The 14,436-nt window shown below is 54.5% G+C and overlaps 1 protein-coding gene across 2 annotated transcripts in view; it reads right to left on the bottom strand.

Annotated features, from left to right (window-relative positions):
* Positions 1-14,436, bottom strand: part of SLC25A42 (solute carrier family 25 member 42) — a 30,650-nt gene that overhangs the window by 3,993 nt on the left and 12,221 nt on the right. Inside the window, exons 2-8 of one of the 2 annotated variants that reach the window (XM_060630729.3) lie at positions 10,483-10,582; positions 7,410-7,524; positions 3,871-3,976; positions 2,109-2,134; positions 1,311-1,477; positions 827-943; positions 70-221 (exon numbers count right to left, since the gene is read on the bottom strand). In XM_060630729.3, the coding sequence (XP_060486712.1) occupies positions 70-221; positions 827-943; positions 1,311-1,477; positions 2,109-2,134; positions 3,871-3,976; positions 7,410-7,490 (649 nt within the window). In that variant the 5' untranslated portion in view covers positions 7,491-7,524; positions 10,483-10,582. The remainder of the gene's footprint in view (positions 1-69; positions 222-826; positions 944-1,310; positions 1,478-2,108; positions 2,135-3,870; positions 3,977-7,409; positions 7,525-10,482; positions 10,583-14,436) is intronic. The other variant, XM_060630728.3, reaches the window with a different exon arrangement.

The following is a 14,436-nucleotide window of genomic DNA, read 5'->3' as shown; positions in this document are numbered from 1 at the left end:
GGATCTTAGGGTCCCGCCTCGGAGTGTGTGTGACCCTGGGAGGTGCTGCCCCGGCTTCCGTCTCCTTACCTCTGTGCAGGCTCTTGAGCGTCTCATAGGTGAAGAAACTCAGGCCGGCGTAGGGAATGACCCCCAGCACGGTGGGCGTGAACCCGTGGTAGAGGGTCTTCAGGCCCTCTTCTCGGGAGATGCGGATGAAGACGTGAAAGATGTTGCTGTACCTGCAGGACAGGGTGACAGAGTGCGTGGGCTATGGGCACGCAGAGGGGCCGCTGGCCTTGACTAATTCTCTGCTCCTCCCGAAGACGGGCGGGCCAGGGTCTGGATGTTGATGCCTTCCTTCTTTAAGGAACACAACCGCATTGCAAAAGCTTTGGCATTGGAGGGGGAAATGCGTGCCTAAGGCTGTACCCCACCTTCACCTCCCAGGTCACTCTGCTATGCCCAGCATAGCCCTTGTCTTTTCACCGTGCCAATCCAAAATAGAGACTTTGGGGGACACTTGGGGGCTCAGTCAGTTGAGCATCTGACTTTGGCTCACGGTTCGTGGGTTCAAGCCCCACGTTGGGCTTTGCACTGACAGCTCGAAGCCTGCTTTGGATTGTGTGTGTGTGTGTCTCTCTCTCTCTCTCTCTCTCGGCCCCTCCCCGACTCGTGCTCTCTCTTCCTCTCTCAAAAATAAACGAACATTAAAAAAAAATAAAAATGAAGACTTCCCGTTTAAGTACAAACGAGAGCCAATACTAGTCTAGTATCGGCTAAGAGAACCAATTACTGCCTGTGTGGAGAGTAGCGGCAGAACAGAACACATGGCCCAGGAACTCACATTTCCTTTGGGGTCACGGCCATCCTTGCTCTGACCAGGTCCAGGGGGTAGGTCAGCGAAGCAGCTGTTGTTCCAGCTAGTGCGCCTGCCAGGAGGCGGGGCCAAGGGGGCAGGGCTCTGAAAGAGGGGGAGGAGACGAGAGAAAATGAGGACCGCCCCAAGACTTGGGGTGCCCACAGGTCTCAGCCAGGGGGGAGAAGCAAGGAATGGGCGGGGCCTGGCCGCCTTACGGCGGAGCGATGGGTCTCCTGGGCGGACATCATTCTGAGGTTCCCACAGCTGCCTTTCCTTGGCATCTGCTTGTATGCAGTCATGAAGTGTTCCTTCCCTGCGGACACTGGGGCGCAGTGGGGATCGGGGGCCCTCCCTGGACTTAGGTTCTGAGGGGAGCGTGGGCAAACGAGAGTTCTGCCGTGGTGAGCGTGCAGAGACAGGAGGACAGGGTTGAGAGGGGTTTTGGGGGCGGCGGGGGGCGGCCACTCACTCTCCGCGGAAGCCATAGTAGTGGCCCAGGATGCGCTTGTACTCCTCGTGGGCGCTGAACTGGATGGCGGCGTAGGGCACCACGCGCACCATGGTGGCCGAGTTCCCGCGCCACAGGCTGAGGAAGCCCTCGTTGAGGTAGGTGAAGTAGAGGAGCCGGAAGGCCTCCTGGAGAGGGGGGCAAGGTCAACACCCTCGCCTGCCCTGTGCTCCATCCATGGAGAACACCCTGTTTTGTCCAGCACTGTGACTGGGGCCACATTATCGGACCCACCCCACCTTACCCCCCACATTCTCTGGGCCCCGCGCAGGGACCCCTCTCTCCCTACTCCTCTGACCCGAGGAATAGTCACGAGCCAGGGGAAACAAGGTTTGCAGATAAGAGCCCCACACAGAGGGTCTGGCCAGTAGTCTAGCTTTCAAAGATGTTCTTTATCTCTTCCTGTATTACAAAGGTGATGCCTGCTCTCTGTTTAAAAATGAATCAAGTGTGAAATTGTGGGTTTAGAACTTCAAGTCTTCTCCCCACCGCCCCAAGGATGAGTGTCTCCTGTCAGTTCCTGGGGTGGGCTGCATCCAGGCAGAGGTCGGGGCACTAGGACAGGCGGCCCTGGGGCTGGTGGGGGAGGCCTCAGGTCACCTGGCAGCCTGGGAACTGGCTTGTTGGGGAGATGAAAGGGAAAAAACACTTTGAAAAGCATCTTCCTTCACCCCTGGCCACATGCCACCACCTCCTGCCAGCTCAGCAGGGCAGACGGTGATGGCCCCAGAGCCAGGAGTCAGTGACCCAGTGGCTCACCTTGGCAGAAAATCTTTTTGAAGACACTGGAAGAAAACAAAAACACAATAGAGACCATTAGATGTGAAGGACAGGACCTCGGTCTGTGGGACCCCACTGCTGGGCTCAGGTCTGAGCATGGGGAGTGAGAACAGCCCCGGAGGATGCTTCCCTGCCAAGGGCTGAGGTGGGGGGCGGGGGGGGGGGGGGCAGCGCTCTGAGCAGGGTCAGTCTCCTCCAGGGAACTTCCTCACTGGCTCAGGGCCCCCTGCCTGTGAACTTTTCCCCAGGGAAGGGAGCTGCCGCCTCACTCCCCAGAAAAGCGAGGGTCTCTGCAGGGGCTTCTGCCCCTTGGGGTTGACAGCTCGGCCCACCCAGCTGGACTCCAATTCAACCAAACCCCTTTGGGAAAGGCCTCCCTGCCTCCAGCTGTGCAGAGCAGCCAAGGGGCTTGGTCCTCTCAGAACAAGTCCTGGGAGGTGTCCCCTGCCCAGAGCCGACCCTGTCTTCTCACAGGTGCAGGCGGCCACCCCAGCCGGCCTCCCGACCCTTGATGGCTGCCGCCTCGCTCCCCAATTCCACAGTGTGCTCTGCCCTCGGGCGCCTGCGCCACAAGGGGTCTCGCAGCCTCCCTCTCCTCACTTTCCGAGCGTCTACCGTGTTCCCAGGACACCGTCACGGTCTCATCTGTGCGGACAGGTGTGCACACCTACTGGCCCTCAGAGCTAAACCCAGCTCCCCGCAGGGCACTACGCTCCAGGTAACAGCACGCTCTTTCCCACGTCAGCTCACTCCTTTGGTAGGAGGCCGATATCAGCGTCCTGTTTTGTGGATGAGGAAACTGAGGCACAGGGAGGCTCGGGGACCAGCTCGAGGAGGACCTGGCTTGACTCTGCAGTCCCTTCCTCCCAAACAGTTGAGGGGCAGGGGTCCCCGCTTGTGACTGCCCTGTTGTAGGCACTGGTCACGGTCTATGGGACGGAAAGGCCTCCTCTTCAGGGGACCCTGTGGCTGCTTGACCCCAAGGAGAGGGTGAAGGTTTTTTGAACTGGGCCTCCCCAAAAGGACTGTCCATGTCCTCATGCCGAGTAGAAGTGAATGGGACTTCATTTGGAAACAGGGTCTTTGCAGATGTAATTACATTAGGATGACAGCTTACTGGAGTCGGGTGGGCCCTATATCCAATGACAAGTGTCCTTATGAGAGGAGCGGACACAGACGCAGAGGGCAAAGCAGAGTCTGGGGAGATGAGACCAGAAGCCAAGGATGCCTGGAGTCCCGGGAGCTGGAAGGCTCCTCCCCTAGAGTCCACAAAAGGAACCGACCGGGGATGACACCCTGATTCCAGACCTCTGGCTTCTGGAGGGTGAGCTGAGTCGTATATGGTACTTTGTGATGGCAGCCCTGGGGGGCTAACAGGGTTTCTAAGTGGATTTTTAAGAGGCATTTTTTTAAGTTTATTTATTTATTTATTTATTTATTGAGAGAGAGAGAGAGAGAGAGAGAGAGAATGAGCAGTAGGGACAGGGGGCCAGAGGGAGAGGGGGAGAGAATCCCAAGCAGGCTCTGCACAAGAGCCCGATGCAGGGCTTGATCCCATGAACCGTGAGATCACGACCAGAGCCGAAATCAAGCAGTTGGCTGCTTAACCGACTGAGTCACTGAGGTGCCCCTAAAAAGGCATTTTAAAGCCAGTTTGCAGTGCAGTTTGGGGGGCTGCAGAGGAGGGCAAGCACCTGGAAGCATCTCTATCGTATACGACAGGCGGACAGAGAGCATTTACCTTGGAAGATGATTTTGGTTCGGTCCAGGGGAGCTACCGCCGTTTTGGCCAGAGCACCAGCCAGGGCCCCAGACAGGAGGGAGCTGAGAACTTGCCTGTGGTCGCTCTGCAAGAAAACACATGGACACAGTCTGTCATGAGAGAGAGAGAGAGAGAGAGAGAGAGAGAGAGAGAGAGAAAGGGGTCTGCTCCGCTGGGGACCTCACCCAGGAGGAACATCTTCCTTCTATTCCTGGTGGAGGGCTGTAACCTGCACAGCTGTCCAAGTGTCACAGCCCTGCTGGGCCCTGGGCACAGTGGGGCACAGGGCAAGCCGTCATGAGTCCAGTGGCCACAGAGCCTGTGTGGGACACGGTGACAACTTTTTGGGTGATAGAGACCATCCACGTGAGAGGCGACCCACTGGCTGGGCTGTCCCATGACTTTCCAACTTCTCAGAGACAGCCAAAATAGGACCGACCCCAAAGAGAAGAGTCACCGCACCCCAAGTGCAAACCCTGGCTGTGTCCACCGTGTGTGTGCCCTGGGCTCCTGTGCTGCAGTGGTTAGAGCAAAGTCACCAGGGCCCTTGTGGGCTGGAGATCAGGCAGTGGTGTGAGGCAAGCAGACCCTCTGGGTCAGTGTGGCCCCTTTCCACGACTTTCCATCAGGACTGCCAGAGGCCAGCATTTGTGGTTCTTTTTCCAGCCAAGGTGAGGGTGACAGTGACGGTGCTGGCCTGCATCACGCGGCTAGCCTCAGAGCCAGCACTGTTCCCGAGTCTTCTCAAAGCTCCCTGTGAGGAGTTACACAAGAAGTCACCTGCTTACCATGTTGCTAGAGCCTCCATTCCCTCAGCTGACTCGGCCACAGAACTCTCGCCACCAAGGGGAGCACTAGGGCCTGGCGGTGCTCCCATCTTTCCTGGCTCCACAATGAGGAAGGACGGGGGAGGGGCAGGCCATTCGGTGATCCCAGGAGTCCCTGGAGCCTGACAGGAACCAGGTGCCCTGAGGATCCTTGGGACACACAGTGCGTATGGGGGGATATGTACAAGCTCCCCCTCCCCTTGGGGCTGCCAGTCCACGGGGAGAGCCAGACAGGAACTAAATCTTTAGACAAATGTGTTGAGTCACCCATCTTGGATGGCTGTGATGAGGGGGCTTAGGGTCCCGGGAGAACATGGGGTGGGTGGTGAGGGGCTGAGGTTGAAGGATGAGGCACAGCTAACTGGGGATGCGTGTGTATGTGAGATAGTATTACAGGGGGAGGAATGGAACACCCAGAGGCCCTGATGAGAAGTGGGGGGTCCTGAGGGACCACAAGACAGGCAGGGTGGTCGACACAGGGAAAAGGAGGGGGCGCAGGGAGGGGAGAAGAGATCGAAGGCAAGTGGGGGCTGGACTCCAGGGAGCCTGGGGGCCCAGCAAGCAGACAGGGGCTGCTTGTAACCGTAACCAGAGAGGAGACAGCGCCTGCAGAAACTCAGGGTGGAGAGACGGAGGCTAGGCCCAGGGGATGGATAAGAGGCATCTGGGGGGGGGGGTACAACTGGCAGCCTGGGTCTGAGTGGGCATGGTGGAGTCCAGGGTCACTCCCCGCGTTTGCTCAGCTCAGTGGGTAGATCAAGGGTGAAGGGCTGGATTCCAAGTCTGTCTGCACACCTGGCCTGCACCTGGGCTCTGTCCTAACTGCCTGCACTGACCATGGCCTTTCTGATGTCCCTTTTCTCATCTCTGACACTGATGTGTTGTCTCCTGGCCAGGTCTGGGTGCCTCCAGGGGCCGTGGTGCCCTGTGATCTGGCCCTGTCTCTGGAGGGCTTCACCTCCTGTTCCTTAATGCCCCCAGTACCTCCCCCACCAGCTTGGCCCTCTCTTCCCTGAAGAAACAACCTCTCATGGCAGTGTTTTCCCTTCTCAGTTTCTGTGGCAGAGCTTCACCGTGGGCTTCCATATTCTCCTCCCTTTACAGAAGCCTGTCACTGGGCCCCCGTGCCTTTTCTGGATCACACAGAAGGTTCTGGAGGTCTGGTTCCACCACCTTGAGAAGCGTAGACGGCAGAAGCCGTGAGGTTCAGTGGTGTTCCTGGCAGCAGCTCCAAGGCCCAAGTGGCTCCCAATTTCCTCTCTGAATCAGTGTGATGACCGTTCGTCTCGCGGGCCGCTGAGAGCAGAGGGAGTCCCCTGTGGACAGGCCACGTGCCCTCCTGGTCCTAGAGGTGGAGCCAACGCGTCCCTTCCACGCCCTTCACTAGGCAACTTCCTGCGCAGCCTGCAGTTCTCACGGTCATAAAGCTACTTCTGCACGTCGGGAACACACGGCTGTCAGCCCTGACTCAGGATGTGGTGCTCCGGGGATGTGCTGGGAGCCCAGTTCACATGCTCGGCGGATGAGGCCGCTGCCGCCTGTGGCCAATGCTCCCGGTGACCCTTAAACGACCATGCCTGGCTTATTCTTGAAAGAGCTCGGCCCAGGCACCAGGGAGCTGTCAGTCTCTGTATGTAGCATATGGAGAACACCTGCGAATGAAGAACGAGGCGGACGGCCTAGTAGAGAGAAAGTGGGCAATCCAGACAGGATGCACACGGGCTGCGAACACCACAAGAAGATGCTCAGCTCCTTAACCAAAGAAACGGCTTTACAGAGGAAGCTCCCCACCGCTGACTGGTCAAGTGAACCAAGACTGGTGGCAGTGGCTGGCTAGCACGGAGAACCAGCACTGCACGTGGCTTGGCACACAACGGGCGCTGGTCCTTTTGCTGGGCACGTCCACTTGGTGGGATTCAGGCAGCCAGCCAGAGGCAGGGGGGTGACATCTCCCTCTTGTTCTGTGGGGAAGTTCACTAACCTGCGAGGGATGGGTGTGCCTGCTCTGGGGTCTGGCCTCACTCTCCCTGCATCCACCCCCAGTGTGGCCGTCCTCCCTCCCACCTGGTGCTCCAAGGGGGACCTAGAATTTGAGGAGAGGTTGGGAGGGCCAGAGGATGCTGCTTCGGCCTTTGATGCTGTGGACTTTGAGAATGGCCCACGTGCCCTGGAGCTGGGTTTCTATGTGGGCTGGGGCAGTCTGTGTTCCAGGTTCCACTGGAAGAACTTCTACTGGCTTCTATGGTGAACAAGGATGGAGCCGATCCAATTTCTTTAAAGGGGAACATACCTTTTCTTCAATTGAAGGGTGGAATCCGAGATGAGCTTCAGAGAGGAAAACTGGCAGCTGAGAGCACACCCCACATGCGAGCCCCCTCCCCCACAGCTGGCCCTGGCCGTGATTAATTCTAGAATCTGAGTGAGAAAAAAGGACACTTTCTGACATTCTAGCCAAATCTGGGCGAGGTTCTGGCTTCTTACTAAGCGTCCGGGCAGGTTGGAACCACATGGCAAACGGGACTTTAAATGGAACAGAAGGTGGCCAGCCCGCACCGCCTGCCCCTCATGGCCTCCCAAAAACACAGCTCTGAAAGGACTGTGTGTGCGTGTGTGTGTGATTTGTAATGGGGTGCAGGAACACAGAAGAGAGAGAGCTCGTGAAAACGCCCATCGGGGAGGCGGGGTACTTGCCTTGGAATTAACAGGTGAGGGCAGGACGGCCTCGGCATCCTCACGCACACGCACCGCACTTTCCTTCACACCATTACCCATTCCAGGCCAGCTCCAGGCAGCAGGAGACTTGGTCCTGGGAGAGGGAGGCAGGGTGAGACCCAGTGAGAGGAAGACCTCCCCCACGAGCCTTAGGCCTGTGACTCATCCCTGAGTCACCTGAAGCGAGAACTGCCCTAGCTGGGTGCTCTTTGCAGCCTGGCTTGTCTCCCTGCAGGGAAAGGACTCTGGCACCTGCATCTGAATGCCAGTCCCCGGCATTGGCTTAATCATTTACAAAAGCCCTTCTCATCTTTGATTTGCTCATCACAAACAAGCCTCTGAGTTGTCTGGTTTTTTTTTGAACCGAGTAACAACCCCAGGCAGCAGATGGGCTCAGAGAGGTTAAGCCACCCCTGCAAGGTCACACAGCAGGAGGCAGAGGTGTGGCCGGCTGTGGAGGCCGAGGGGGGGGGGGGGGGGTCCCACCTGCCTGGACCCAAGCACCCACTGGGCTTTTGTCAGCTTGGACCTGAGTATCTATCAACAGAAACACTTAGAAAATTAATCGTTTTCCTACTGTAAGTTTGCCTGATGTTTCTGGCCAAGCTTACAGTAAAGGGTCCTAATACTTGAGGATTCCTCCCTGGAACCTATATCTAACCTCTGAGTGGAAGTGCATGCAAAGCCCAGCAAACCACAGTGACAGGAACAGAAGGAAAAAAGAAGGAAAGACTAGTGCCACCAAGATGCCGACTGTGCATTGGTGTTTGGGGGATGGGGGGGAGCGGGGGTGCTCGGGTCCCATGCTTTAAAATCAGCCAATAAATTGGGGCGCCTGAGTGGCCCAGCTGGTCAAGAGTCTGACTTCAGCTCAGGTCATGACCTCGCAGTTCGTGGGTTTGAGGCCTCGCGTTGGACTCTGCACCGACAGTGCAGAGCCTGCTTGGGGTTTTCTCTCTCTGCCCCTCACCCATGTGTGTGCGCACGCATTCTCTCTCCCTCTCTCTCTCTCTCAAAATAAATAAATAAATTTTAAAAAATCATCTAATAAATCAATACACTTTCCCACAAAATAATGCAGACTGTTAAAGCCTCTCCTGCCCTCTAGGCCTTCCCAGGCCCTCCCAGGTCAATCCCAGGGCAGAAGGTCCTAGACAGCACAAACAGGATTCCCCTCCACTTGTCCTCTGCTGCTGTTTCCTACCTAAAACGGGCCCTGGCTCCAGGAAGCATGGCTGCTTCCAAGATGGCAGGAAGCATAAAAATGAGCCCAGAGCACCCTAAGGTGCCAGGGAGGAACCAAAGCCAATGGCGGTGTGACAGTGAGACAGGCAGGGGAGTCAAAGAGCTCCCAGTGGCCCACAGCTCGAACTCTCTGAGCAACGAGTACTGGATTATCATCCAACATATAAATTAAATATCCACAAGTCCGCAGATAGAAATAAATGATGAGGGGTGCCTGGCAGGCTCAGTCAATGGAGCATATGACTCTTGATCTTGGGGTTGTGGGTTTGAGTCTCACGTTGAGTGTAGAGGTTACTTAAAAAGAAAATCTTAAAAAAAAAAAAAAAGAAAGAAATAGGGGTACCTGGGTGGCTCAGTTGGTTAAGTGTCTGACTCTTGATTTCAGCCCAAGTCATGATCTTGTGGTTTGTGAGATCAAGCCCGTTGTCTGTGCTGACAACGCAGAGCCTGCTTGGGATTCTCTCTCTCTCTGCCCCTCCCCTGCTCTCTCTCCCTCAAAATAAATAAATAAACATTAAAAAAAGAAAGAAATGATTGAATACAGAAATAAATGGGAAGAAGAGACAAATTCCCCAGGCAAATACTTTGTGCAGAAACTCCACTCTTGAGGGGGCATGGGTGCGTGGCTCCCCACCCCTCAGGTGTGGGCTGCATGTGGTGATTTCCTTCCAAGGACGGGACACCTGACGGGTCCCACCTCAGCCAGGTGATCAAGGTCAATATCAAATGAGTCATGCTGGGGGCGCCTGGGTGGCTCAGTCGGTTAAGCGTCCGACTTCAGCTCAGGTCACGATCTCGCGGTCCATGAGTTCGAGCCCCGCGTCGGGCTCTGGGCTGATGGCCCAGAGCCTGGAGCCTGCTTCTGATTCTGTGTCTCCCTCTCTCTCTGCCCCTCCCCCGTTCATGCTCTGTCTCTCTCTCTCTCTCAAATAAATAAACATTAAAAAAAATTTTTTTTAATTGTCAAGGTCATCAAAAAAACAAGAAAGTCCAAAAAACTGTCTCAGCCCAGAAGAGCCTAAGGAGATGTGAGGATTAGATGTCAGGTGAGATTTGGGGACAAGAAAATGATATTAGGGGAAACTGAGGAAACGTGAATAAACTATGGCCTTTAATTAATAGTAAGCTATCAGTATTTATACATTTGTAAAAAATGTACCAAAGTAATGTAAAATGTTATTAAGAGGGGAAACTAGGTGTGTGGGGTATAGGGGAACTGTTGTCTTTCCCAATTTTTATATAAATCCAAAACTTTTCCAAACCAACAACGAGAAGCTAGGCTCTAGGGACCTTTTCAAGCCAGCTGCTGGGGTACCGGCCTATAGGGTGCACCGAGACTGTCTCGTCCCCTCACCCCCTAGCGTGTATGGCTGTGGCTCAGCACCATCCCTGACGCTACGGATTCCAGGGGATGGTCCCCACATCTGGGCACTCGGATGGGTGGTGCAGCCTTTCTTAGGGCTGTGTCGAGGCATGGGCATGTTAAGTGTGGACACATTCTGCAAAAGTGTCTTCCCGAGACAGCATCCAGCCCTTTGGTCCCAGCCACATGAGGCTCTGATCTGTGGCCTCACCCTCCTTCCAGTCCTCCCTCCCTCCAACTCCTGCCATAGCTGCTTTGGAGGCAGGCAGGTGGTGCTCTGCACAGACGGGATGTACAAGCTCAGGTGGGGGCGGCCCGTGGAGCCCCCTGGATCTTTTTTCCCTCGGTTGCCTGGCTCCAGGACCTGCTGCAGGAACTCAGCGCAGAGAATTCATTAAGGGGCCCGGGTGTGGTGGATGCAGACAGAAACAAACCCATGCAGACCTATAAGAGTGTGTCGCTGCAGGTGACAGAGCGCCCAAAGCAAGTCATAAGGCATGCTGGGACAGAGGGCTGACGGGTAGCTCCCAAGAGACATCTCCACCTGGAATTTGTGAATGTGATATGATTAGAAAAAGGGTCTTTGCAGATGTAATTAAGGTAGGGATCTTGAGATGAGATCATCCTGGATCATCCCTACATCCAATGTGATCTGATAAGACAGAAGAGGACACATAGGCAGGAAGGCCATGTGACCACAGAGGCAGAGATTTGAATGACGTGGCCACAAGCTGGCCACTGCTGGAGTCCCCAGAAGCTGGCAGAGACCAGATCTTGCCCTGGAGCCTTCAGAGTGCACGGTCACCACCTTAGTTTTGAACTTTTAACTTCCAGAATTATGAGAGAATAAAAATCACCAGTTTGTGGTGATTTGTTATGGCAGCCACAGGAAACTAAGACTAAGAGCCCTTTTTAGGGAAGAGACGGGGGGGGGGGGGGGGCTCCAGGCACCCCCACCCCAGCAGAGTGAAAGGTCTCAGGCTGCCAGCTGTTCACCAGGGTCCAGAGCCTCCTGGCAACTCACCAAGGATCATGGGATGAAGAGGAGATCCTTACCCTGGGGGAATGAAGGGGGTAAGATCTCAAGATTTTGTCCCTCAGGCCAAAGGTTAATCTCTCTAAGAAATAAAGAGCTCCTTGCTATTATAAAATCAGTAAACAAACAAAAAACAGCCCAAGGGAAAAAAAAAAAAAAAAAAGGCAAAGTAACAAAGAAACACCAGGTCACCAGGAAAGAAACAAATAACTTAAAAAAATATATGACAAAACAAAAAAGACCGATAACGGAGAAAGTCAGGCTGACCCCTCACTGAAGGGCTGTTTACAAGTATTACAACTGTGCCAGGAGATGGGGGTGGACAAGGAGGGGCGGTGGCGGGGGGGCACACCTCTTTGCAGGTGGTCTGGCAAACACTTTGGAATGTGTGCTATCCCAATACATGAGCCTGAGGACTCACTGGCCCTAAGGCCACCGTCAGCTGCTGGTCCCAGCAAAGGCCTGGAAGGGAAGCGCCGCAGAGGGAGGTGACAGAGGGAATGTGTAACTCACATCCCCATGGGGAGAAGCCACTCAGCCTGTCACTAATGAGCACAGCCCACCTTGACTAAGTGAGCAAGGTCAACACCACCGGTGACAGGGCCTATAGACAGCCTGCATCCCCCACATGATGCCATAGGAGGGACACACGACACTGCTGCAGTGAGATTCCTACCAAAGATGGACCCCACAGGCTAACCATGAGTAAACAGCACACAGTCCACACCAAAGGACACTGCAAAAAAAAAAAAAAAAAAAAAAAAAAAGGTGTGGAGCTTGTGGATGATGAGGAAAGACTGGGGCACATCACAGATCAGGGGGGACCAGGCAGATTGGATGACGAAATGCAATGTGGGAGGCTGGAGAATGTTAGGGGAAATGCTGGGGAGATCTGAATTCAGGCTGGAGGTGAGCTCCAAAGTTGCCTCGATGGTATTTTCTGGTTCAGGCAGCTGTATCCTGTATGATGCTAATATCCTGTATGATGCTAACATTGGCAGCTGGATGAAGGGTCTACCAGAACTCTGGTTATTTTTTGTCACTTTTCTGTAAGGCTGAAATTATTTCAAAATAAAAAGCTAAAAAAAAAAAAATGCCTTAAGGCAACCATGACCTTCTGGATTTGCTAGAGGTTTCGGAGAAACAAATTTCAGAGGTCTGCGGCTGCTGAGGGGCTGGCTGGCTGGTCTGGCCCCTCCTTGTCCAGTTGGTGCCTCCAAGTCAGCAGCTTAGTATCTTGGGCTGGGGAAGGGCTCTGGCAGCCACGGGAGCCCCGTGAGAGGGATTGAGGCTGCTGCCTGGTTTGTGGGGAGACCGATGCTCTTCTTGGCAGGCATAGCCTGACCCTGGCCTCTCTTAAAAAAATTTTTTTAATGTTTTTATTTTATTTTTAAGAGAGAGACAGACAGAACATGAGCAGGGGAGGGGCAGAGAGAGAGGGAGACACAGAATCCAAAGCAGGCTCCAGACTCAGCTGTCAGCACAGAGCCCAACGAGGGGCTTGAACCCACGAACCATGAGATCATGACCTGAGCTGAAGTCAGACGCTTAACCGACTGAGCCACCCAGGCACCCCCTGATCCTGATCTCTCTTTGGAGCAGGGTGTTAGAGGTCAGCAGCTGCAGGGCCCCAGGCCACGGCCTTTGCTCAAGGTCACCTCTGGCTCTAAGTGTGGGATGAGAACTGGGAGTGTGGGATGAGAACTGGGAGTGAAGGCAGGCGATAAACACAATGACACAATGGCAGCTATTGTTTATTAAATCCCTTTGTTCCTGTGTTCTTTCATCTGGCCAGCCTTCACCACTGGGTATAGGTGCTGCTTTACCAATGGGGAAGTTAAGGCAGCATGCGTTCCCTGCTAGAGACCACTAAAGGTGACAATCACTGTCACTAACAATTAGGGGTGTCACGGTCACTGGTTTCTCTCTCCATTTTGCTGATGAGACATGGAAAAACCTGGTCAGACCAACGGCAGAGGGAACTCCAACCTTGACATAGGACTCCAAAAGTCATGGCCATATCCTTCTCCAAGAAACCATGGCCCCTAGGCCAGCCTCAACACCATTTCATCCCAAATGATTCTCCTGGAGAACCATGTGCCTCTTAAGACTTTGTTTAACCTGAAGGAACAACGGCTTAAGGGAAGCATGGAAGAGGATCTGGCTGTACTCAGTAGTCCCCTGAAGGCAACTTGCAAAGCCCAGCAGAACACAAACAACCTGTTCACAGAGCTAAAGGGACACCATGGGTTCCTGGGCTGTGATGGATCGGAGGTGCCCAAGGCTCTGTCCCTAGGACATGATCCTGGAAGAGGCAGTCAAGGGCTGGCTTGGCACGCCACCGGGACAGAAGTCAGAGTCTGTATCACCAAGGTGGGGCTCTGGGTAAGTAGTCCCTGTTATGGGCTGGCACCTGGCAGAAGGAAGGTGTGGGAGGAGATCCCTGAGGGACCAAGGCCTGGTGTCTGGGGGCCTGAGAACTTCCAGTCTTGAACTTGGAGGATAGCCTTGGCCTGCTGGCTCCCACAAGCCTGGAAGAAGTCAGCAGAAATCATGTCTGGGAGATGATACCCTGGGCCTTGCCTGACTTAAAAAATTTAAACCTAAGATAATGAGGCACATGGGCAGGCTGGGCATCTGAAACATATTTTGAAACACAGACATTTGAAAACACAGAACGTCTGATTGGGAAGAACCCCAGCTGCCCTACCTTCCGGACGTGGGGCCCCACATGAAACATTGCTCAGTGCCTCCGAGGCCCTGGTCCCCTGGCAGTAGAGGTGAATTAGGGACAGTGGACAGTGACACATGGTGGTATCTGATAAAACAGAAAAATAAGAAGCAGAGGCCTCTTGAGACCCTCAAGTGTCACAGCCCACAGATTCGAGAAGGGTGACCACGAAAGGGAGCCCAGCCTGAGGTGTTGGCCGTGAAGAGAGGACCTGGGCTCTGACCTGGGAGTAGGTCAGTGAGCCTACTACTCCTCCTGTTCTAACATGACTGTCCACAGAACTCCAGGCTTTCCAGTTATTCCCCTAATCTCCCTTTTCTGCCCCAGAATCCCACTCCCTCATGCCCCAGCCCATCTGGGTTTGTCTGATGTGTTTTTTCACCATGAGCCTGGGTTGTGTGGTCTTGGGAGGACCTTGGAGGTGAGCCCTCCTCATGACATTATACCTGAGAACACAGACTTAATCCAGGTGAGACTGACTTGGTTAAGGTGGGGTCTGCCAGATGTCTGTCCCCCTGCTGAGTGACACTTTTCCAGACTCTTCTCCTTGGAACCAGCCCACCTTTGGGGGTCGGGGGAGTTAAGCTCTCTTCCTGGAGGGGGAGAATACGTGACTGGGTATTCTTACACA

The sequence above is a fragment of the Panthera onca genome, chromosome A2 (genome assembly GCF_046562875.1).
Source record: "Panthera onca isolate mPanOnc1 chromosome A2, mPanOnc1 haplotype 2, whole genome shotgun sequence".
Taxonomy (NCBI): Eukaryota; Metazoa; Chordata; class Mammalia; order Carnivora; family Felidae; genus Panthera; species Panthera onca.
Note: the sequence above shows the minus strand (reverse complement) of the source record. Positions and strands in the feature narration are given on the sequence as shown.